The 26,135-nt window shown below is 34.8% G+C and overlaps 1 protein-coding gene across 4 annotated transcripts in view; it reads right to left on the minus strand.

The window, feature by feature from the left end:
• Nucleotides 1-967: 967 nt before the first annotated feature.
• The window catches only part of RALGPS2 (Ral GEF with PH domain and SH3 binding motif 2), a 162,321-nt gene continuing 137,153 nt past the window's right edge, over nucleotides 968-26,135 (minus strand). For 3 of the 4 annotated variants that reach the window (XM_070384875.1, XM_070384876.1, XM_070384877.1), the window contains exons 14-20: nucleotides 23,356-23,410; nucleotides 19,792-19,869; nucleotides 18,140-18,245; nucleotides 17,513-17,605; nucleotides 11,266-11,371; nucleotides 8,869-8,960; nucleotides 968-6,101 (exon numbers count right to left, since the gene is read on the minus strand). In XM_070384875.1, coding sequence (XP_070240976.1) covers nucleotides 6,072-6,101; nucleotides 8,869-8,960; nucleotides 11,266-11,371; nucleotides 17,513-17,605; nucleotides 18,140-18,245; nucleotides 19,792-19,869; nucleotides 23,356-23,410 — 560 coding nt within the window. In that variant the 3' untranslated portion in view covers nucleotides 968-6,071. The remainder of the gene's footprint in view (nucleotides 6,102-8,868; nucleotides 8,961-11,265; nucleotides 11,372-17,512; nucleotides 17,606-18,139; nucleotides 18,246-19,791; nucleotides 19,870-23,355; nucleotides 23,411-26,135) is intronic. The other variant, XM_070384878.1, reaches the window with a different exon arrangement.

The following is a 26,135-nucleotide window of genomic DNA, read 5'->3' on the forward strand; positions in this document are numbered from 1 at the left end:
GTATTTTGGTACTTCTTCTAATTTAAGGCTCCCTAGGTTGATGGCGGATTCTGTTCTCAGAAATGGTGAGAAGTGAGTGTCATGGTTTGGAATTTATGAAATATAGTATTAGCAAAGAGGGCCTCTATGGAGACTGCTCATATAACATACTTGGAGTGGGGAGATAGATATGTCGGAAATATTATACCCTTGACCTCTTTTCCCCAAGGCACCATCTGTCAGCATGCTGCATATCCTTGCTCTGGGATAGAGAAGAGCAACTGAAGTTTACCCAGACAGAAGCTTCCTTGTACCAACAAAATCCTAGTCAACTATTCTAGAAAGACTGGGAAAAAAGAAATCAACTTAAAGCATTTCTTTAAAAGTTAATGATAAAAATGTAACCATGGAAACAAATTATCCCCACACAACCTATATTTTTAAGTAATTTATTCCAATAGAAATATTTCAGAAAACTGTACTTAAATTCAAGTTAGCTTAAGCAAACACACTTAAGATCTCACACTCACATTTGCATATTAAACAGAAATCAAAAGTGAGAGAGGAACCAAGCTGCACGTCACTCCAGGAGGTCATAGTGCAAACGAGTACTTCATCTTTAGTACCTCAAGTTAACCGGGATGAAGGAGAGTAAAAATGGCTTGTGTTTTCCTGTATATTATCATTATTGGATATTCATCCCCACAGATGCCTTTATCTCCTTTAGATTACACTGTGAATGAGCTCCCCATCCCCTCCCCACACATACATACTTCAGTCAGCTGTAAAACAATGGATCTGTCGATAATCAAGGTATAGAAACTCTTGAGTCTGGTGACTTTTATCAGCTACTCTGTCAGATTTAGTAAGTCAATAATTATTGGACTATCTTCTGTGAATAGTTTTAATAGGTGATATCTTCATGGGAAAATTGATATTTGTTACCTGGTATCTAAAGCATAGCTAATTATGAAACTTTCTACTTGTCTATTAAAAAAAAAAAAAAAAAAGCTCAATCCCAAAGCATTCCTTTCATTATGTATTCCTTTAATCCCATCACCACTTTGCAGTCCAAATGACTAGAATCAAACTTTAAATCCTACTAATAACCTTCAAGGACCAGTTAATCCCTTCATTTGGCTTTAAAGACTAAATTTACTTGCCTCCTCTAGAACACACCAGCCCTTTACAAAATGTGGAGAGAGCATTTTGACTCTGTTGAACAATAGTATCTCCAGATCTCAGAGAAGCAAAATGCTTCCACACTTTGTTTTCACTGAGAAAGCTAGCTTAGTCTCTCAACTTCTCTTTAATTTATACCTTGTCATTGTTTTCACTCTCCTGACAGTATCTTCAAGTTAACACTAACCGGTAGGTGAAGCGACCGCTTATTGTTCTGAGTCCTGTTTAATTGTAAGAATGTACTGAACTAAATCTCACTTCTGGGCAAAGGAACTCTCATTTCAGGATTTTAGTAGCTTTTATAGAACCCAAACAAATCTTTCTGGCTGTACTGTATTCTTTTAAGGATTTTCTGAAAGGACTGATAATTGAATCTATGCTCAAAACAATTTCAACAACACAAAATAAAAATAAACTCAGCTGGATGGATGTTCTTCAAAGTTGCTCTTAGGCGTGTTCATCTAAAGGCTGACTTGGAGGGTTTATTTTTAATCTTCTCACCTGGAAGGAGAGGAGCAGGGAAGGAGCTTGTCTGAAAAGACTCAAAGCCAAGGAGGAATGCGATAATAACCCAGAGCGATCCGCACGCATTTTCTTAGACTTGCTGTGAGCAAGAGTAAGCTGGTGGAGAGAGGAATAGCACACACTCCTGAAATAAGAGGAGTAAGAAGCCAAATGATTATTGTCACACTCGATGCCCTAAAGTTGGTCTTCAAATTGATAAGGCACTGAGCAAATTTTCCCCGCACTACAACTGGAGATACCAGTGTAATGAAATAGCTTTCAGAAAGCTTAAAAGTTTGCTCACACAGATCTCTTTTGTTAGAATCCTCTAAATAGGGGGAAAAAAATAAAACAAGTCACCTTAGACACAAGCCATTTTTAAGGAAGCAAAACCAAAAAAGGTTAACTTCACACAGAAAATTGTTATCATCAATGTGTTAAATAACAATGTTTGTTACAAGAAAAGAGAATACTACTCTGGCTGTAAAATTATAAATTTACTATGCCTGAAAGAAATAATATAAAAGGAGAGAGACAGAAAATAAAAGCAAACCCTAAAAGACCACTGAAGAAGTCAGACATACCTCACCACTTGCTTTGTATCACCTATCACGCACCAGCAGTACTACTGTTCCACCAGGACACAGTCAAATTCATTTTCATTTTCAAAAAGGGATCCAATTATTTCAAAAGCCTTTGAGGCAGATGCTTTTTGAAAAAACTGATATTATCCTCTGTTAACAATACTGGTACCTCTTGTTTACAGCAAAAAAAAGATAATATGGTGGTTTAAAAGAACATTGAAAGGGACCATGTCTCAGAAAATAGGAACGAAATCAAGAGTGGATAGTTAATGGGTTAAATCTACTATTATTGACTTTTAAACTAATACCAAGTCCTGTAGTTTTGTTTTTAGCAGTAAAGTCATCTATAACTACAGATTTAACCTAAAAAAAAAAAAGACTTCTGCTCAAATCATTTGGCCAAGTGAATTCTAGTAATCCTAAGAGAGCAATAGGCCAGGCTGCTCTTGGCGGGCCCTGGTTTCAACTAACATACAAGGTGTATACACTAGAGACTGTAAACATTTTTCCCTTCTGTAACAGTGCACATTGGGCTCCTTTATAAACCTTCTAGAAGAGGAATAAAGCCACTTACAGAAACTCTGCAGCTACAAACACCCTAAGTTCCTGACATACAGAAAGATACAATACCAAAACAGTCCATACAGAAGGTAGCACAACAGTCATATGGCATTTTTCGCACAGGAAAACATTTATCATTGAAGCATATGCCTGGGGAGGAAAAAAAATACTCAGACTCAAATTGTTTGGATCCCTTTTCGTAATGTTTACACAAATAATATTTACACAGTGAAGAAAATGTAATAGGAAGGTGTGTTTGATTGGTTCTTTTAATTTTTATAGTTTGGAGGTTATATTAAAAATAATGTCTCTGAAAAAAATAAGTAGAACTCACACACAGAGGGGGCATGAGACCAAAATCAGAGCTCCTCAAGGTCATCATACAGTGATTTTTATAGCTGCATTTTAAAAACCGTTAGAGGTTACTTTTGCATGAAAAATAAGCTTCCATGTTCAAACAGTTAAATGAGATGTGCCTCAAATTGTATTTTGGTTGGTATTATACTGCTGCACCAGGCTGGATAATATACCAATCATTATGCTTATCAAAAACTAGCTTAAATTTAAATTATAATGGAATTTCCAATGAGTTTTTCTTGACTCAGAGAGAAAAAAATGGGCTTAATATTGGTGAAAATTTCAAGCTTGTGAGGTGCTAGTTTACAAATTTATTAAGGGTAGGCCTAGTAAGAGGAGAAAAATTTCATCTTCTCACTAACACGATGCCTAAATATTTAATATTGTAGTATTTATTTTTGCCTGCATTATTATTAGGTCTCATTTGGTGAATTATAAGATCAAAAATTCACCCACACTATTTTAATTCACTTCTCCCACTGGAATTCTCTTTGCTTCAAATGCTAAAGTAGCCTTAAAAAGCAATGAGCAAGCTTTTGAATGGACAAATCTGAAGACAAGAAAACAATGGTGACTTCCGCTACACAGTTCATAGTTTCCGTCAGTCAGAGGCCACAAATCTATGTGTGGTCTAGTCACCAAATCTGAACACTGTTCTCACTCTGCACAAGCAGCCTTGTGTTTAGCGCTGAAAATATCAAACACGTCTTCCACTTGAGCTCTCTCTTTGGCAAAACTGTGCTGTCAGGCTCTGACTTCCAGCTGCCCATCTTCAGCAATATGGTTAGCCTACCACTTAGTCTACTTTAGCTTATTTATGACAAACAGACAAGGTAATAAAAAATCCACAGGGTTCTCATCCACAATGTGTTTTAAAAGCACATACACTGTTAAAAACACTTATTTCTGAAGAGAAACAAACAAGTTAAGAAAATTAAAACAAAAGTCAGATGTGCAAGGTCTCAGAGTAATACTGCTATGCTGGTTATGCAGAGGGGGTCTTTTCCATGCCCAGCGTGGGCTGTGCTGGGAGGTCTCAGCTATGTTCTTGCCCTCTCCAGCTCATGTCATTTCCCACAAAACCAGAAATAGTGGTATTTCTAACTGTACTATGTGAGAAAAATATTTGAACTCTTAATATACTTTTCAAACAGAAAACAAAATTTAAAAATTTAGCAATCTGAGAAAGCTCTTCTACTTTCCAAATGGATATACTTTTAGTTAATTATTCTAACAAGCAATACTTTCTATGTAAGTTTCATGGATTCAAGGATGAAATACTTATGATTAAAAAGGAAAAAGATAAAATTCCCCTAGAATACAATCTGAAAGTTTTTATGTGAGGCCCAAAGTAATAGAAATCTATTAGAAGTTATCAGTCAAAAAGCACTTCTTACTCTGGGCCATAGGCGAAATTCATGCTGCCTCATGAGTTTATAACAGCCAACACACAGCCTTTGTTCAAGTGCTTTTTTTTTTTTTGGTTAAAACTCTAAGGCATTTCACCTTCAAACTTTTTTTTCCTCCTTTTTTTAAACTCAACATTTATTTTGGAAGTTAAATGCATTATTGCATAAAAGAGCTCTCACAAAACTCTCTTGATCAACTATTAACAAAATATGGTTTCATGGTAAGGACCTATTAGTAAATTTTGAGAAAAATGTTTGTGATAAAGGAAAGTTAAGTAGGAAGGAAAGTTTTGATACTCAAAATTTCCAGCCTCTCTTTCACCTTTTTCCCTTTGAAGATTATTCTGTATCCCTTATAATAAAATACATACATGCATACAAACACATGTAGATTCTCTTTTAAACAAATGTGATCCTGAATCTCATATTGAACAAAAATAATGAAAACAATTAAAAAAAAAAACTGGCATTGTGCACATTTAACACTGTAAAAGAAAATATCCTAATAAAATATTGATCCATCACCCTTGACGACAAAAATCACCTGTGAGTGAAAGAAGGGATAATCCACTTAAACCTGAAAACTGTAGTTACTGTAAAATCTTCTTAGAAAAGTTTAGGTTGGGATTACAGTTCTCTACTAAGCAGATATGTGGTCCAACAATGAATTCATATAGAAGGCCAAACTTTAAACCCAGTTAAAAACAACCATGTTTTCTGGAGCCCACTTGAAAAAAGTGTCTGGCATGTGAACACTCAGCCTTTATACCTCCAGCAGGAAATAATGTACCCCATACAGTACTAAATTTCAGAAGTTTAGTGTTTAAAAAAAAAAATCTCCCCTATCCAAAACAAAACAACCCCCCACCCCACCCCAGTCCCAAACAAACCCCAACAACTCACATTATTAACATTTCTAATTCCTACACTCTTGCTGTGAGAAAGCGCGTTGAGGCCGCTGACTCATGGAAGCTTAAGCAAACCTTTTGGCGAGGCGGCTGGTAGAACCTTACTAAGCTGAAACATCTTCACACTTCAGTTCAAAACCAGCTCCTGATGTCACCCATAAGAAATATGTTTTTCCTTTTAAAGTGTATCTAAAAAAAGGCATTCCCCCCTCCAAAATTAGTACAAAGTTAAAAGAAATGCAAATTAGCTACGATCTATTCCAAGCACAGCACCGCCAGGAGATTCACACGCACTGTTTGGTGTTTCGTGGTGGTTTTCCTTTCATTCTATTAAGGCAGTGGTTTCCACAGGTCAGTTCAGAGATAAGAAGCATGGTCCATGGCAGTTTGTTTTACAGCTCTGATGTGTTCCCTGGGAATATCTCACTTCGTTCCCTGAAATTAGTGCTTTTTTGGTTCAGGACTTCAGAGGCTGAGACGGAGACTCTGGGCTCTGCCTGGCACAGGATTGGTTTGTAGCTGGCACTCTTGCATCAGGTCCTCGCTTTCACTTAGGGTAACAGTTCACCTTGTTCTTTATCACGTTTTTACTCAAAAGTCATCAAGTTTGTAGGAACCTAAAAAATATAAGCATTACAAACTGATAGTATTTGAAAGGTGTTCTTCAAAGTACTATTTCTTATGTTCCCTTGTCATTTTAACTAAGCCCAAAGGAATTTGATAGAAGGTATTGTAATTGTTCATGAATAATGGATAAAATATACTAGAACATTTTTAGAGAAAAACCACTGAGATAAGTTAATACCCTTTCCAGTAAATTGAAATCTGGATGGCAAAATGGGCAGAGACAATACCTTTCTTGTCTAACACAGGGGAGCTCAGTAGACATTTGCTGAGTGAATAAATGAATGAGTGAGGAAAGAGTAAGTATGGCCTTAGTAGGTGTGAGATTCCAGACACACCTGTCATCATTAATTTTCTCATTATACGTATTATAATGAATTCCTACATGCAAATTTTAAAATCAGCATAATTTTATAACAGACATTACTAAGAATTTCTTTGTCATCATGAAATGAGTATAAAAGAATAAAACTCATCACTAGATAAATTCTAATCTGACACTTTGTGACTCTGAAAAATCTACAGGCTATAATAACAGTTGGCTGCTAATAGACTGGATCAAATTTAATTTGATTTCAAATCTAAAATTCAACAATAATTCTTAGAAATATAAATATATTTTGTTCTTAAAAATTAGTTGATGGGTCATCTAGTTAAGGACTAAAGAGGGTTTTGCCATGTTAAAAAAAATGCTCTTAACTTTTACTACCAGTTTTCCAAAGCTGTGCTGGTAGAGATATTCATGTATCAGTAGTCATTGCTGTGTCCTTTAGAAGAGTTTAACAGTTCTCCCTCTCTTTTCTTAGTTGTGGCATGCAGATGCTTAGCTGAGGCATATGGGATCTGGTTCCCTGACTAGGGTTAGAACCAGGTCCCCTGCACTGGGAGCATGGAGTCTTAACCACTGGCCCACCAGGGAAGTTAAAAAGAGGGTAACAGTTCTTTAACAACCTTTTCCTGAAAACCTAGGACACTAAAAAAAAAGATTAATCTCTTACACATGTCAGCTTCTGAATGAAAAATTATTTGATGATGTAATCATAAGTGAATTATAAATAAAATACAGTATGAAGAGACGAGTACTTAAAGTATAAATTCTCAGGTCTGGTTATAAGAAATCCATATTTAAATAAGGCAAAATTTTCATTTCCTCCTAAGTTGCCTGATGATGGTTTAAGATGTTGTATTTGAGTTACAGTCTTCTACTAAGTTTTCAAATTTCATGGCTTCAATTTATAAATTTGCTACTTCTCTCATTCTTCTAAGTATAGCAACAAACAAACTGAAAAAACAAAACCAAACCATTTATACACATCTGGTTAACTTTTTCAGCATGAAGATCCACTAATACAGTAAAAGAAACTGAATCTCTATGCTGGTATGCATACACTCTCTAGATTAACCTTGAAATCTTCAGATTAAAAAAAATGATACAATACTTTAAGGCCACATTTAAAGAAAATGTATGCATGCAACTGAATCCTCAAGAACTTGGTTTAGGCAAAAGAAGGTCTGTTTCCTTCATCCTGTCCCAGACACTAATTTGACAAGGGCAAGGATGTAATTTTTGCTTTATTATTTTTAAAACAAAAATTATAAGAGAACAAAGCCCATTCCAACAATATTTAAGAACGCATCTACAGAATGAAGACAGACTTTGTGTCTTAGGTCCACCATTTTTTAATTTTGTTTGTTTGTTTTACTTTTTTTATTTGTTTGACCTTGTCGAGGTCATTTATTAGCATTTTTAAGCCTTACTTTCTTCCTATACCAAAAAAGCGGTTATAACTTAGGTACTGATAGCACATGGTAAAAAACACATTTATAAGCTTTATAAACTTCTACAATGTATTATATAATTCAAAATTAGCTACTGATAATATTTACCATATACTTCTGTATTTCAGTACCTACAGGCAATAAACTTTTCAACTAAAAACTGGCCAAAAAGAGTGTAAAAACTTTTAACTCCAGTTATATTTATGTCTGCCCTCCCAATTCATTGTTCAACTTTAAATCAGCAGCAGGATTTGGGGAACACAGCACTATGGATTCATTCCTCTTTGCAGCCGAGTTCCCATCATAGACCTCTGTGGGTTAGGCCATCTTTGTTTCAGTGAAATAAAAACAAGGAAAAAGTCCAAATCGTTTTGGGTTTCACTGCAAGCATAGGAACCCACATAAAATTGTCAACAGAACAAATAGAGATGCATCAGAATAATTGTTGGCAAGGTACCATCAAATTTTTAACCTCTGAAGCTACGTTTCCTTGCCTCTCATTCCCATTCTTCTGACACAGGCTACACCTCCCTATTTTGAACACCTTAAAGCTTGTTTCACCTTCAGGGTCTTTGCACTTCCCTTCCTTTCACCAGAACTCTGCTCTCCCTTATCTTCACGTGGCTCTTCCCTCCTGTCATTCACGTCACTGTCATCTCCTTAGGGACACCTCTGCTGTTCACTCTTAATTTATTTAAAGTTGACTTTACTCCCATCCCTTCATATCACCTAATTCTATTTTGCTGCCTTCAAAGAGTTTTTACTTTTTGAAATGCTGTTATTTGTTCACTTGTTTATTGTCCATCTCCCTCACTAAAATGTGGACCTCACGTCTTGCTGACTGTGGTCAACAAAAAAAGAACATAAACAACACAGTTTTTCTACTTCATTCCAAAAATCAGTCCACATACTTCTCTTTCCAGCTCTTTTAAATACATTCCCAGTTTATGGACTCTTCTGAGGATGAAGAGAAATGCTCACCTGTTGTTTGTTGCTTTGGCAGGCTGCACTCAAATGCTTGAACCACAGCATTGCATTCATCCTACTGCCTGCTTGAAACTTGTACGAATTTCCTAAAATTATTAAAAACAAGGGGAAAACAACAAAAATTGATGAGAGTTCTCAGTCTCAGTTTATTTCTCTATCACCTGATTTTCCAATACAGAGTTCCATATGCTACATTCACAAGCTATAATTTATTCAGAAAGTCACTGCTTTGCTATTCATCAATTGGAAGAGAAGTATTTTGTTTTCTTACATGATCTTTAAGTATACCTAAATAAAACAATTGTTTGGCTTCTCTACATTTGTATGCATGGATGAGAGTACAGAATATCAGTTCTCAGCACTATTTAGATGACCTAAATACTAGTAGATGCTAAGACTAAATTTTTATAGGCCAAAATGTTCTAACATGTTTAACACTTAAACATTAGCTATTTAATGTGATTAAGGATTAATCAGCTAACATCAATATAACCTATGCTTTTAGTTTTTACTTACATTTGTCAAAATTATTAGAGAAGTTCCTAGGTCTAATAAGGGTTTATGTGAAAAATCTGAGAAAGCACCTTTTTCTCTTTTAGAAAATTAGAAATTCATTTGTTTCATTTGTGACATATATATTTAGACCTTGAAAGTGAAAGTGTTAGTCATTCAGTCTCATACGACTCTGTGACCCCAAGGACCGTAGCCTGCCAGGCTCCTCTGTCCATGGAATTCTCCAGGTAAGAATACTGGAGTGGGTTGCTATTCCCTTCCTCCAGGGGATCTTCTTGATCCAGGGATCAAACCTGGGTCTCCTGCATTGGTAGGCAGATTCTTTACCATCTAAGTTACTAGGAAAGACCATTTAGACCTTATGTTGACTAATAAAAAACTGATACACGATAAGAGTATTTTTATACATTTATATGTATTAAGGTAATAAACTGAGAAAAGAAGGGATTCATGTAGTATAGGCTGCCCTAAGTTAAGCTTAGTTCTCCTTCTCACTGACCTGAGTTGTTCTTATTTCCCAGTTCTTACTGACTTCTACTCTTTCCTTTATAACTACATCCAGTGATTCAGGAGCCTCATCTGATCTATATGTAGGCTTTATTCAGCTCTTCTTTGAGATTTTAACAATCAAAGACTTATTCATTTTCAGAAGCAAAAGTTCTCTTCACCATATGTTTAATTATTCAAATAACATTTTTTGCTTGTTGAACCCAGATCAAACATCAGATCAACCTAAATAACAGGCATATCTGACAAGCTGGCCACAGGGGCCATTTATCTACTCTTCTTCCTGAAAAAGGCTGTCAGTATAGATTTCATAAAAACCTTGTACTCAGAAGTAGTTCTATCAAGTACACTAAGGAATCAACGATTCCCTTGGAGAAGGAAGATGCGAAACGATTTCCTTTCTGGCTTCCTCTGTGGTGCTCATCAATGGCTGGCAGATGTTATAAAGCAAGAGCTACAATCATGTGAGGATCTGTTCTGATGATCACTGAGGTCCCCACGACACACACAAGCAGGGTAAGGAGACACACGACCTGATTCTACACGGCCCACCCTCCAGCCTCTCTCGTGCATTCTAAAAACTCCTGTGGTTAACAGCCAATAATGTTACTCATAAATGTCTCTACATATTATACAGTTAAGTCATTTCAGTCGTGTCCAACTCTGTGCGACCCCACAGACGGCAGCCCACCAGGCTCCTCCATCCCTGGGATTCTCCAGGCAAAAATACTGGAGTGGGTTGCCATTTCCTTCTCCAACGCATGCATGCATGCTAAGTTGCTTCAGTCCGACTCTATGCGACCCTATGGACAGCAGCCCACCAGGCTCCTCTGTCCACAGGATTCTCTAGGCAAGAATACTGGAGTGGGTTGCCATTTCCTTCTCCACTACATATTATAACCAAAGAATTATAATTAAAATTATACTTATATGGAAAGTGGTTTGAGTCAAATAACCAATTAATTTAATTAAAAATAATGGAACACAAACCATTTAAAGGAAAACTTTTGCCACATTCAGAATTTAACAATAACAATTTATTCAAGATATAAATGAAGGGGTATTGCATATTGTAAATCTGAGATTTTAAAGTAACAGTGTTTTATAGATTCTCAAATTCCCTCTTTCTTTTCTTGATTATTAGCTCTTCAAGCTTATTCCCATGTAGCAAAGAAAATAAGCTTATTAAAGAAGCAATTAATAGATACTGATATCTAAAAATATTGGCATAATTAGCATACATCACATGACAGAAATATTTCCTAAGAGGTGGAACAATATAAGCAATGCCCCCAGTTGAGTATTCCAGTTAAACTAAAATTTGGGTTATCTAAAGTTGTATAGTAACCCCTAGTTATTTCAATGATTCACCTTTCTCAGAGTCAGTAAGCAAGAAGAGATCCGGATGTTCTGGGTCATCAGCCATCATCACCATCCATCCTACTACAGACACGTTCTTATTTGATGTTGATTTAAACTGAGAGACAAAAAAAATAATAAAAACACAAAATTTATGGCTTATCCTAAGTAAAAACTTATTGTTAAAAAGTGTATTTTCAGTTTCTCCTAGGGAGAGACAAGATTTCCTGCTGGTTGGCTCTGCTCCAGCCTCTTACTACTAAATTCCATGTAGGCATGCCCTCTTCAGATCATCTCCTACTTTCCAGATCTTTCCCAGCTTCAACTCTTTATCAAAAGTTTAACTGTCAGGCTTCCCTGGTGGCTCAGTGGTAAAGAATCCACCTGTCGAGGCAGGAGACACAGGTTCGATCCCTGATTCAGGAAGATTCCACATGCCGTGAAGCAACTAAGCCTGTGTGCTACAACTATTGAGCCTATATTCTGGAGCCCGGGAGCCACAACTCAAATATTATCAACTCAGTTGATGTAAAATAAAAGCATTTGTTAGAATATAATGCATATTTGTGGTAGACTTGGAATTTATTTTTTTGTTTGTTTGGTAGATACTGTTACTGAATTAGGAAATTCCCTTCCAAGGAATTCAACAGTACCTACTAAACAAACAAAAGAAACAAACGACACTCCCCTCTTCCCCCAACCAACTAAAAAAAAAAAAAAAAAAAAACAACAACAAAACAAAAAACCTGAACAAAGTATACAGGAAAGAAAAACACAAAATAAAATAAAACCCAAACTAAAATTCTGCAGTATACGCTCAAGGGTAAAATGCATAAAACATTTCAAAGTCAGTTTCAAGACAAGGATGCCTACCATTGCTACTTTCATCCAATACTGAACTGGAAGACCTAGTCAGCATAATAAGAGAACAAAAAAGAAATAAAAGGTAAAAGGATGAGGAAGAAATAAAACTGCCATCACTTGCAGATAGTATTATCCATTCAGTTCAGAAAATCCACCAAACTAATAAGAAAAATGAGCAAGGATGCTTGGAAAAGATCACTATAAAAGTCATCTGCAATTTTATACACTAGAACTATAAAAGTCACTTCTAAGAAAGGTACCTAGGAATATATGTAACAAAAGACATACAGGAAAGTATAACAGTCAAAAGACATTCAAGAAGACCTAAATCAACAGAAAAATACCATGAGATGAAGAAAAAGGTTCAGTGTTGCAAAGATGTCAATTCACCCTTAATTGATCTACAGATTTAGTGTCATTTCAATAAAAAATTCAGTAGGGTTTTATGTGGAACTTGAGAAGCTGATTCTGAAATTTGTGTGTAAGACAAAGGATCAGAAGCAGCCAAGATGCTCCTGAAGAATTAGGCAGGACTTGCCTTGCTACACAACAAGACTTACAGATCTATAGTAACTGAGACTGTGAGTTACTAGGACAGGGAGAGACTGACAGGGCAATGGAAGTCTGGAAAGCAATCTGTGAATACTGATGCCAACTCAAACGACAAACATGGGCTCTGCAGACCAGCCAAGTAAGAACGGACTGTTCAACACATGGTGTCAGGAAAATAACCTCTCCAGGCAGATAAATAAAAATGAATGCCTATTTCATAACACATCTCACATATACCCTCCTCTGACTTCAAGTGGGTCAATGATTTTAAAGCAAACTGTAAAACTTTACTAGTAGAAAATACAGAACATTTTGATGAACTCACGTTAGAGAAGGATTTAAAAAATATGACTCAGGAAGTATTAAGCATAAAAGATAAATTTTATTACTTTAAAACTAAGAACCATTCACTAAAAGATCACAAAGAGAGTGAAACAAAAACTGAACAAATTGGAAGATATTAGTAATACATAATTGCTAATAAGTATCCAGAATATATATAAGGAAATTTTTACCAATTAGTAAGAAAACAAATTATTCAATAAGCAAAATAATTTATCCAGGCATTTTATAGAAGAAACACAAATAGCTAGTAAACATGAAAAAAATTATTTCAAACATTAATAATCCGGGGTATATGCATTAAAATCACAAAGTATGGACTTCCCTGGTGATCCAGTGGTTAAGATTCTGCATTTGCAATGCAGGGGTCATGGGTCTGATTTTGGTCGGGGAACTAAGATCCTTATCATGGCTGATAAGGAAGAAGATGCTATCTGGGAAGACTTGGATGATTCTTCTTATGCTGGGTGGAGTCATATACGTGTTTATTTATTATTCTTTAAAATATACACATATACAATATATCTTCTTCTGCATGTATATATTTCACAATTTTAAAGAAATGGGAAAAAGAAGGAACATATCACATTATTTTTAACAACATGGTTACAGCAAAAATGAAAGCCAAAGGAATTAGGAACTAGCTTTAATAGGATGAAGAGGGCTTCCCTGGTGGCTCAGCAGTAAAGAATCGGCCTGCCAATGCAGGAGACACAGGTTCAATCCTTGGGTCAGGAAGATCCCTTGAAGAAGGAATAGACAGAGGAGGCTGGAGGGCTACAGTCTATGGGATTGCAAAACAGTTGGACACGATTTAGCAACAACAATGCTGCGAAGAATCAAACTGGCAAAACATAGCTATCTGATAGTTTTATAGTTTATATCAAAGCATACAGCATGATTTTCTAATATCTTTTCTTAGACCCAAAAACCTCTGCATAAATTGCTTTTTTTCAGTAATAATAATAAAAACTCAAGCAATATAAGCCCATTCACAGAGTGCAAATGCCCTCGACCACCAGCTGAACCTCATCCTGCTCCCAGAATTTACCGTCCTTTGGGGTGTAGTCCTCTGGACCTTTCTGTCTGCATTACACCAAAGACTTCTTGTTGTTGTTGGTTTTCATATACAAATGGGGGTATACTTATACTCTGACTTGTGGTTTTTACCCATCATATTTCCTTAATAATAAGTATTTTCAGTGTTTGCAGACTGCTGATACTATAAATAGAACAGGAATATTCTTCTATAGATATCTTTGTGCATTAGCTTAATGATTTTCAAAGAACAGATTTTCAGATAAAGAATCACTGGTTATTATTAAGTTAAATGCTGAGTAGGACTGTCCACCACAAAAAGTACCAATTTAAATTTCTGCCAGCTTTGGGTCATAGTCTGTTTCCCTACATCATGGCCAATGCTACATTATCAATCTTTAAAATTTCTGCCTAATGGTCAAAAAAAAGCATTTCTTTAATCTGCCTTTTTGATAGCTAGTGAGGTTCATCACCTTTTCATGTACATTAACCATTTATATTCACTTTCTATTTATCTCCCTATTTCATCTTTCCACTGTTGTTTTATCCTTACTGAGTTGCGGAAGGTCTTTACATATGTTACAGACTTCTTTTTCGGGTGTAGACTTTGTTTTTAACTTATCTAACAGTATTTATTCACTCATTATGATGCAGAGAGGTTCAAAGATATCTGCAAACTTTTAAAAGTTATAATGAATATACTTTCATTATAAATAGTTTTACAGTGAATGCTTTCATTTTAAAACATTAAGAAGTCATACTCCTCTCTTGTCTATTCCCAAGTCTGCTCTTTTCCTCACATGCAAAGAAAAAAAAAAATTCATACTTTACAAAGCAATAAAACAGGTGTAGGTTTCCACATTTCTTCCTCCTGCATTTATTTACATATAGGAACACATATATTTTTATTAGTGACTTTTTTCCTCCTCCAGCTTTTAATTTTGAAAAAGTTCAAACTACTAAGAATGCTACAAGGATTACCCATATATCTACATTTTGCATTTGCTTGATCTCTTTGAACATTTAAATGTAAGCATCAGACATAATATTGAACCCTAAATATTTCAACATGTATCTTCTAAGAATATACTGATATTACTATATAATCACAATGGTTCACATTTAAGAAATTTAATGGACATAATCATATAAAGTCCATTATTATAATTTCTTTGATTGTCCTAATTATGAACTTTACAGCTTAAAAGAATTACCTCCAAGATTAGACCAAGGTACATACACTGCATTTAGTTATCAAGACTCTTCAAGTTTCTCTTAATTTAGAACATTCCTTCTATCCCTCTTTCTACTCTAGCTGTCAAATTTTGGTCTTAAGAATCCAAGCCAGTGGTCTTACACAATGTTCCATGATGTGGATTTGATTGCGTCCTCATGATTAAATTTTTGACAAGAACACCACACAGGTGATGCTCTGTTTATATATTTTAATCCCACACCTACTGCTTATCTATAGCCAATATTTTCTTTCAATGTGCATTTTAACTTTTGTTTGAAAATGATTAAAAACATTTTTCTCCACTGCTTTTAGTTCTGTGCCCTTTTTCTATCCTAAAATTGGATAAATATAAACATGGACTTGTCTCCATACTGCTTTGTTATTATAATTCTTTTTTTTAATCTTAACAGTTTAAACTAGAAAAGATGAGGAACACAGTCCATTTCCTTGGCACTCAATCTGGCTCCCTCACAGCCCACTAGGCTCTAATATCTAAACATTTCATATGCATTATTTATCACTTCATACAATTATAAACCCAAACTAGCTGTGTAAGTACCTATACTAAACACAAAAAGATACTTAACATATGTATTAGATAACAAATTCAGTTATTTTATCAATTCTCTAGTTTGGCTTCTAATTACAGTTAGGAAAAAATAAAAAAAATTTTATACATTTTACTTCCTTGTAATAGTCAACTAAGTGAAATCTAGCCAAGTCTCTCAAAGTGGCTAAGTGAACAGTTAACTATATCTGAAGATTATAATTCAGCTATATTAACCTTTTTTTTCCCCCTCCTTTGAGTACAGAATACTAACCAGAGGCAATTACTTTGCAAAACATTCTAGTGAAACTAAACTGTGGCTTTGTCAGGTATGTGGGCATTCTAGTCTATCCTTCACTTTAATGTGAGGATTAGATCTAGACATTTATAATACTGAACAAAAAGGTTGGTGCCTTTTAGGCACAATTAAAAAATGATACAATGTATCATTTAAGGAAACCTAAGTGGCAAACTCTAAAGAAAAGCCAGGCAATGAGTAACATGAATTCAGGACAGTAATAGGGTATGGGTACAGCTGATAAAGAAAGGCAGGTGATGCTATCTTATTACAGCATTTCCCACATTTATGTAAACCAAAACTGTATTTTTCTCTATTCCTGGTTTGATTAAAGGGCTAAAACTGTGAGAATAAAGAAAAGCTTCTCTGTATAATGATAATGTTTAAAGTTGAACTTATAACTGGCCTCATCCAACCAAACTTCAAACTAGGGATTTTCTCACTAAAAGGAAAAAACAAATACTTTGGTGAAGTAATACCTGATATTAAAATACATGCAATATGTATGTGTTATTGTTTTTGAGAGCCAGCCATTGTTGGAAAAAAAAAACATACAGTGATAATTGCCAAAAAGAAAAAAAAAGGGGGCATTTCTGAATTACACAGTATCACTAGATAATTTATAAATAGTAAAAGAACTTAATTTTTTTTCTCAGTGGCTTACTTACCTTTCCTCAATATGGTAAACCACTTAATTCCCCCCACCCTCAAAATACACAATTTAGAAATAAATTCCTCTCCAAGAGATAATGCAAAGCAGAAGATTATTTTCCTTTCAAATGGTGTATCACTGGCATACAAAGACAGACAGCATGCAAAAGAAGATTTATAGCAAGATTCTACATTTATAGCAAGATTCTACAAGAAAAGAGTTTTTCGAGGCATCTTTCAAGCACAAGAAGGTGACGATAGTAACCTTAGTAACTATTATTCCTCTTCACTGTTGGAAAAATCACTCAATCAGAGACTGAGGTGGAAAGAACTGCAGATGCTGGTCCTATTTTTCATACTTTACAAATTAGGAAATGACATTCCAAGGCAACAGTTTTCAACCATTTTTTCTGAAACAAAAAACCCCAGGTTTGGGAGGGCTTGGACATGAAGATAAGATAATGGCAGGGTGCAGTTTTAACATTTGCAAAGAAAAAACAGTATTCAAAAAAGGAACTTCAGAATATGGAAGTTATTCCAAGACCTTTCTTAGGATCATGTTACTAAACAAAAATAATTCCATTACAATACTCATACAAAGAAAGTCTAAGAACTTTTGGGTTAGAAAGTGGGGAAAAAACCCCAAACCCTCACATCCCATAAGGACTACTTTCCTTACCACCATATAGAGGCCGTGAAACTGTTAACGACTTGGAACAGGAATACGTACATGTTTTCTTTCTGTAGCCTTTAGAGATTTGGCAGCATAGTAGAAAAGCTGCGTCCCACACAAAGCTGCCCAATATTTTGTCCAAGATGCTACCTGGAGAGGACAGACACATGAATATACTACTCAAATGCTACCGGCTTCTCAGTCACTGTTCCTCATTGCCAAAGAGGCATTCCACTTCACTTCCACCACCTTAGCTTTGAGTTTGATCACTTCTGAAATCTTTATCTCAAATATTCTTACCACGTCTACTTGATACATTCTACTTAGGACTGACAAAACAAAATTGGCTGAATTCTGTTTTTTAGAGTTTTCTCTATTTTCTATTCCTTCTAAAAATACTCCTTAACAGGATATACTTTCAAGATTCTCCAAGAACTATATTAGGGAGCAAAGAGAAGTACAGGAGCATATTGATTTAAATACCTGAAGTGTATAATTTAACCAAAATCTATTAATATGTGGCAGGTATAATAACACTTTAAATAACATTGTGAGGCAAAATATATTTTAAATTATTTCAAGTGTATTATATAGCTGGTTTTATTTCAACTGTCTTCATTTTTTTAAGGATCTTATTCATTTGCTTATTTTTAGACATGTTTTAAAATATAAAATAATTCTTACTGTTGGCTTCTTGCCTTCTTTTAACAAAGTTTTTCTCCTGAGAACACCTTGAATAGTAACAGCCCCTGGATATAAATGTACTGCCAAATCCTCTGATTCTGCAGAACTATAAAAGTGAAAAGAAAAGAACATATAAGCACTTGAGTAATTATCAAGTAGGTATTTAAATAAAATTTAATTATTTTCAATTTTAAGACTGCTACTTTTTTAAGAATGAGAAGACACTGACAATTACAAAGGTTTACTGATCTGAAATTTACAAGCTGTCACAAAATGAATCAGGCAGTTATTAAAGTCAGCAGATGGTTAAAAAACGCATTTTACTGCATATCTGAACAAGCATAATTCAGAAAGAATACAGTGATTCACTTTAGTAAAGAGTAAATTAGGGATTCAAGACTTTTCTTCTCAACATGTCATACTGCAGCACTGCTGATACCTTTTTTTCCCCAGAAGAAACTCAAGTTCTGGTAGGAAAGGTGAGGACTCTATATGTTAAAAGTCTTTTTAAGCATATAAAACGCAAAATAAAAATATCAGAAAATCAAAAAAGGAAAAAAAGCAAAAGAAAATACATGCTCAATTCCAAAATAGGTGACAGAAGTAAAAAAGGCAACTAACAACATATTAAAAAATCAAACTTACTGCAATAAAATTTAATGACATTTTAATGTCATCAGTGCATCTAAGTGATTAAAGCCTAACAACTCTGCAAGAAAGGATTAACTAAAACTCAAGATTGCTTCCATCACAGAATAATCAAACATTTAAATATCTTTCCCCAACTCATTTAAGGTCCTACAGTTAAGAACAGAACAATTTTTATGAGTCAATTAAAACATATACACTGATGAAAAAAAAAATCTGTCATTCTCCAGTGATTTGATGTGAGCTGCAGAATTTCTACAACAGTGATGAAAACTGAAGTTTATCTCTTTTTGATTGTCTAGGTGCTCTCAATGACTTAAAAACCTAGAAACCACCAGAAATTTCATGCTGGAGCTATTTATATCCAAGGAGATTAGACACTATTAAACTGACATAAAATTAACTTTAAAATGTTTGCTATTGCATTGTCTCATGAGAATTGGTTGATTATTCACTACCATTAACCTCCAGTCCCCAATCAATCTACCATCTTTATTTTCTTCAGCAGCTAATGTAGTGCAGAAGGAGATCAGGATTAACTAGATAACCAAATGAACATGAGTTAAATACACAAATATTATTTCATAAAACAGACTTGTTTAAATTCAGACCTGCAGTTAATCTGAAAAATCCTTAAAAAAGACAAACTGAATGTAGTAAATTCTTTGATTGCAGCCTTTGAAAAACAAGTGGGTTTTTGCACTGCTCCTCTAATAATCAGCAATGTTAGAAAGACCTGTGCAGTTAAAAAGCTACTGATTTGGATTATTTAAAGAATGTGACATAAAGATGCAAATTTTAGCAATTAGCTCTGTGGATCAGAAAGAATACTTCAAATTTATCTCTAGATTAAATCTTGGAAAGAAAGTTTTCATGGGCATTTAATTTAGCTTTGAAACCAATTATCTGAGAAAGAACAGAAGTAATGTGAGACCACACCTATGAAAGCCAGTCACCACCACCAGAGGGGAGTTCTGTGACCCCTGAATGCAGGGGGATTGTACCTGCTGGCCTTCATGTGGCTTCGATAGCCATTTCGTGCCACTCTTGTCACCGGGCCGAGAGAATGGTATAATCTGTTCCTGTTGGATTCCATTATAAATTGCATATATTACTTTTATTTACATAGTCATCATCAATAACCTAGAACAGTATAATAATTTTTGTGTAATACAGCTTTCATAATAATTTCTTTGTGTAATACAGCTTTCATAATAATTTCTTCATGTAATACAGCTTTCTAAATCCTACAAAAGGATAGTATATGATTGCTCCTTTTTTTTTAAAAAAGCATGCAGCACAGATTTTAAATTATTATTTTCTTCTACCATTGACTATAAATACTTGAGGTTGCTTCTTAAACCATGTATTTATATACACATTCATTTTCACAAATTTACTAAAATAAAGAAGTATTTATATCCAAACAAAGCCTGAAATCCTTTTATTTATATTCCAGTTCTTAGATTCCACTTTATATATGGTACCTGGATTTATAGAATAATAATTTTTTATTATATGTCCCTATGAAGATACCTAAAAGCAATGTGATCTAAAAACTTAAAATTAATGTGATCTAAACATCTTCTTTTCTTTTCTTTTATATATTAAATCTAAAAAAAAAACTACTAAAATAGATAAACTGAACAAAAATAGAGGCTTTATTTTATTTTCACATCAACTACAATGCATGAGAAAGCCAGTAAATGATTAAAAAAAAATGGTATGAGTTAATTTTCATCCAAAATAGCATGTGATACTTAAAAAAGGAAATAAACACATACACACAGAAACACTGATATTTCTTTGCCTAGAAAAAGCCAAAAGCAGCACTGTTGATAAATGATATTTAAAACAAAAAGTTTTATTTTAGCAACTTAAGTGGCAAAATATTTGATGTCTATTTTCAAAGTTCATTATCCACAAGTACAACAGTATTTTAAATCCCAATTCTTTATTCACTTTTTAATATTTCATGTTTGAATCTTGCTGGGCAGCACTGATTTGATTTCAAAGTGTTCAAAAGAGCCACTGATTTAAACTTGGCAAAAGCACAGTAGATATTTTTGGCTGCAAATGTCTGCAAAGCAAAACATTTGTCAAAAGAAAAATACTATTTTGAGATGTGAAGGTTAACACTTAAATACCATCTTCCTTAAGTAACCTGGTGGAATAAGAACAGATTATTTAACACAACACCATTCTGGTTACTTGATTACTTCTCATGCCACATGATAAACAATTTTGTTCATCAATATTTTTTATTTAAATACAATACACTATAATCTACTTCTGATGATACCATGTTCTTACTAGAGGGAGACAACTAATAAAACAATTTGTACAGACAGAATGCCAGAGGCAACTCTTGTGATCTTCCTGTTTCAGGCAAACTCAAATAAAGAGACTGAAATAAAAACTTGGAAGAGAAATAATATGTAAAAACAAATTGTTAAAAATTTCCCAAAACAAAGAGAATAAAACTTAAGAACACTGATAATTAGAAGTGCTCAAAAGTATTTTGAAATATTGGATATGCAAGTAAAGTCTTAATCACCATGATGAGAATCTTCACGAAGCTTCAAGAACAAATGTGTGTCGTCACTCAGTCGTGTCTGACTCTTTGTGACCCCATGGACTGTAGCCTATGAGGCTCCTCTGATGGGATTTTCCAGGCAAGAGTACTGGAGTGGGTTGCCATTTCCTTCTCCAGGGACCTAATTTTCCAATAACACCATGAAATTGACCAATTCAAATATGTATAGTTCAATTTCAGATGTATAGTGAGTATAATTGCTTCTATTAAAAAGTGAGCAAGACAGCAAAAGAGATACAGATGTATAGAACAGTCTTTTGGACTCTGTGGGAGAGCGAGAGAGTGGGATGATTTGGGAGAATGGCATCGAAACATGTATAATATCATATATGAAATGAATTGCCAGTCCAGGTTCGATGCATGATACAGGATGCTTGGGGCTGGTGCACTGGGATGACCCAGAGGGATGGTAAGGGGAGGGAGGTGGGAGGGGGGTTCAGGATGGGGAACACGTGTACACCCGTGATGGATTCATGTCGATGTATGGCAAAACCAATACAATATTGTAAAGTAATTAGCCTACAATTAAAATAAATAAATCTATATTTTAAAAAAAGTGACTGGCAGGAGTTAGGTAACTAAATATTTTCAACTTCATCAAGTTTAATGTGACATTCAAAATTCAACCTAATCTGATTGCTCAGAAACTTATTGCTTAGTATATACACAATAGGAGCAATTATTTTGCTCAAGGTTCAAATATTTTAGTATGACAATGGCAGAACTAAAATGATCAAAGACAGCAAAATTCTAATGGATATTTATTAAATAACAATTATTTGTTCTACTTGCCTACATTTTTAGAAAAATCTTATACTGAAAGATCAACACAGCATATTTGCTGCAAGCAGATGACAGCTTTTATAGATTAAAGCATCAAGGAAAAGAGAATAGAATATGACTTACATTATTTAAGTATGTGTCTGTGTGCTTTGTGGAACCTTTTAATAAATAACAATTTAAATTCAAACTTTCATCTACTTATTTAGAGTATAATTTAAAATGTATAAATTAGCAGAGAATGAAATTGATCATTTCACTAAATACCTTAAAATTACTTAAATAAACCAGAATTTAAGGAAAAGATTTTACTTTTGTACATCAAAGTAGGTAAGCTATGATTGGTTATTATTTTTTTAAGTCATTTTTTTCATATTTTACTTATTTTTTAAAAAATTTATTTTTGGCTCTGCTGGGTCTTTGTTGCTGTGCAGGCTTTTCTCTAGCTGCGGACAGTGGGGGCCACCTCTCCAGCTGCAGTACGCAGGCTTCTCATTGTGGTGACTGCTCTGGCTGTGGAGCACTAGGTTCTAGAGTGTGTGGGCTTCAGTAGTTGTGGCTACCAGACTCCAGAGCACAGGCTCAGCAGTTGTAATGCACAGGCTTAGTTGCTCTGAGGCATGTGGGATCCTTCCGGATCAGAGATCTAACCTGTGTATCCTGCATTGGCAGGCAGATTCTTTACCACTGGGCCACCAGGGAAGCCCTGATTATTATTAATTTTAAGTTACAATTTAAAATGTACTAAAAATCAAATATATGTGTCAAGTCACCAAATACAATGTCTTTACGAGATAATACTGAATTCTAGGCTTAAGTATTAACTTTTAATTTCTGCCACCAGCAGGAAGCCTAAATAGTCCTTTTGTATGTAATAAATATTATGTCTTAAAATTCAGATTATCATATACTTTGTTGTTGTTGTTTAGTCCCCAAGTTGTGTCCGACTCTTTTGAGAGCCCGTTGACTGTAGCCCGGCAGGCTCTCTCTCCGTGGGATTTCCCAGGCAAGGATACCGGAGTGGGTTGCCATATCCCTCTCCAGGGGATTTTCCCAACCCAGGGATTGAACCCACATCTCCGGCATTGGCAGGCGGATTCTTTACCAATGAACCAATGAAGTATATGATGGGAAACATCATATACTTGGACAAAATAAACTCAAAACAGTTTAAATGGACAATTTTTCTTACCTTTCAAAAGCAGGCCATGAGGTCTCTTCACTTAGTTCAGAGCCATCACTGCTACCTAAAATCAAAAGTTATCTTATTTTTTTAAACATCATAATTATAGTTTAGATTTTACTTTAAAAAAATAAGTGCTCTAGCTGTGCTTATTCACATTATTTGTTGGTGAACATTCACATATCAATTCTTCATTCTAATACCATTGTGCTTGATTTATTTTGCAATATATTAGAACAGAGTTGACAAATCTACCCAAAGAAACAAAACAGCATAAAATATTTTTATATGTATACTTATGGCTTGAATTTATTACATTAGTAAACACTTTTTCTATCATCAGAGAATAAGTACATATAAGTTCACATATAAGCACACAATTTTTCCTTATAAGGTTTGTCATAATTTAAGACCAATATAATTACAAATTTCTTAGAGGTTCATGGTATACTTCCTTTTGCATTTTTTTTTTTAAAAACCCATTACTATCCTAAGGATAAAAAGCTCAATGAAATTCAACTTTTGTCTTTAGAGGCAAGGCAGAAGAGGATGGAATCCTTAAGAAAAAAAAAAGTAGCATAACAATGTAAAAACTTTCTCTTAGAGACCCAGAATATCAGTTACAATAGAAAGTTTTAAATTAGCTTAACTGGAGGGGAAAGAACTTGGAGAGTCCAAAACAGTGTAGGTTGATTTAAAATTTATTTTAAAGATAATTAATCAATAATTAATTTGTCCTTGTGTATCACATTGAGTCATCTATCAGACTTTTACAACCAGGGTTCTTTGAGAGGCTCAAACTTGAATACTATAAGGAACCCATTATGTGTGATGGATTTAACACCTCTTCCATGCATGTAGAATGGTACAAGTTATATCCCATCCTTGGAAGTACTAACAGTTACTGAAATAATTTTCTGGTTGTATGGCTCAGATAAGAAACTGGAGACAATCTGCTGTTGGTAGTTGGAGGCCTGTATGTTATTTTTGATGTGTAGAATATTATGTGATAAAGAATGAAAATTTAAGCATAATTAGTATGGCACCCCACTCCAGTACTCTTGCCTGGAGAATCCCATGGACGGAGGAGCCTGGTGGACTGTAGTCCATGGGGTTGCTAAGAGTCGGACACGACTGAGCGACTTCACTTTCACTTTTCACTTTCATGCATTGGAGAAGGAAATGGCAACCCACTCCAGTGTTCTTGCCTGGAGAATCCCAGGGACGGGGGAGCCTGGTGGGCTGCCGTCTCTGGGGTCTCACAGAGTCGGACATGACTGAAGCGACTTAGCAGCAGCAGCAGCAGTATGACTTATTTGTAGAAAACAAAAGTTTCTTCCAGAAGCACGGATCTTAAGTAGATATGCCTCCTTCAGCTGGTCAAGACTATTCTGGGATTCTGGGTTACCCAGGACATATATGCTATGTTAGAAAATGTTAGAGGCCACAGTCCCAAGCACTGGTTATTTCTTCAGGGTACTTTCTCAGAGCCTCCAAGGCATAAATTAATATTGTATGTAAAAGTTACAGCTAAGGAAAATATCTTTTTGTTATTATGAATTGTGTGTGTATATTTATAACTACCAGCTGTGGTTATAAACTTTCTTTTTAGAATGTTAAAGTTTTAAAGCAAACACCCTGGAAAGTAATGCTTATGTCTAATGTTCCTAATTTATAAACAAGGATACAACAATCCTTACTGTTCACCTACTTAGTCTTGGAATAATTAAACAATAAATACAAAGGCAAAAATTGAATTAGCCCCTTCTTGTTCTAAAAGATAGTTCTCTAAAATAAGACATTAACTGTAATGGAATGAAATAATTAGATAACTATCTTGTGGTAACCAAAAGAACATCTATGGTAAGTAAAAGTCACAAATAGAGAATAATCATCATTATAATACTTACGATAACTATTACAGAAAAGGCAAATATTTTATACTAAATTGAGAACTATAATTTTTAAAATTATTTTTTTTTTTGCTTAAAGTAACATGCTAGATTCCAGAACTGTAACACATTTTTAACTAGAAAAAGCTTCTTCCTCTCTCTTTTGCAAAATTATTCTGTGTACTATTTTTCAGATTGAGGTTAGTATTTGCATATAGGCAATTTACAGTATTAATGAAGAGATATTTCAGGTGACCAACTTGTCTTCTGTTCTGTAAATTTTGTCATCATTTGCATTTATAAAAAGGGAATACTGGACTAAAACTGCTGAACGAAGCTTTCCAGTTCCAAAGCAATGTCAGGGTTTGAAACTCTCAAGGGTTAAAAGAAGTCAGTATGTTCAAGAAAATGAACTACTATCTTTCTTTCTACTGATTGTTCATCAATATTGAGATGATCATATTAAGAGTAATAGACTAAGCCCCTGAGCAACCTTGGCAGTTAATCAGAGAAGACATTTTCCTCCTTTATTTTTTTTTTAAATAAAAACAGCATCATATAGAGATTTCCTAACTATCCAAAGAAATTATGCTCAGCTAGAAGGTTCAGACGGAGAAGGTCATGGCACCCCACTCCAGTACTCTTGCCTGGAAAATCCCATGGACGGAGGAGCCTGGTAGGCTGCAGTCCATGGGGTCGCGAAGAGTCGGACACGACTGAGCGACTTCCCTTTCATTTTCACTTTCCACTTTCATGCACTGGAGAAGGAAATGGCAACCCACTCCAGTGTTCTTGCCTGGAGAATCCCAAGGACGGGGGAGCCTGGTGGGCTGCCATCTATGGGGTTGCACAGAGTCGGACACGACTGAAGCGACTTAGCAGTAGCAGCAGCAGAAG

Source organism: Bos mutus, chromosome 16 (genome assembly GCF_027580195.1).
Source record: "Bos mutus isolate GX-2022 chromosome 16, NWIPB_WYAK_1.1, whole genome shotgun sequence".
NCBI classification, from domain to species: Eukaryota; Metazoa; Chordata; class Mammalia; order Artiodactyla; family Bovidae; genus Bos; species Bos mutus.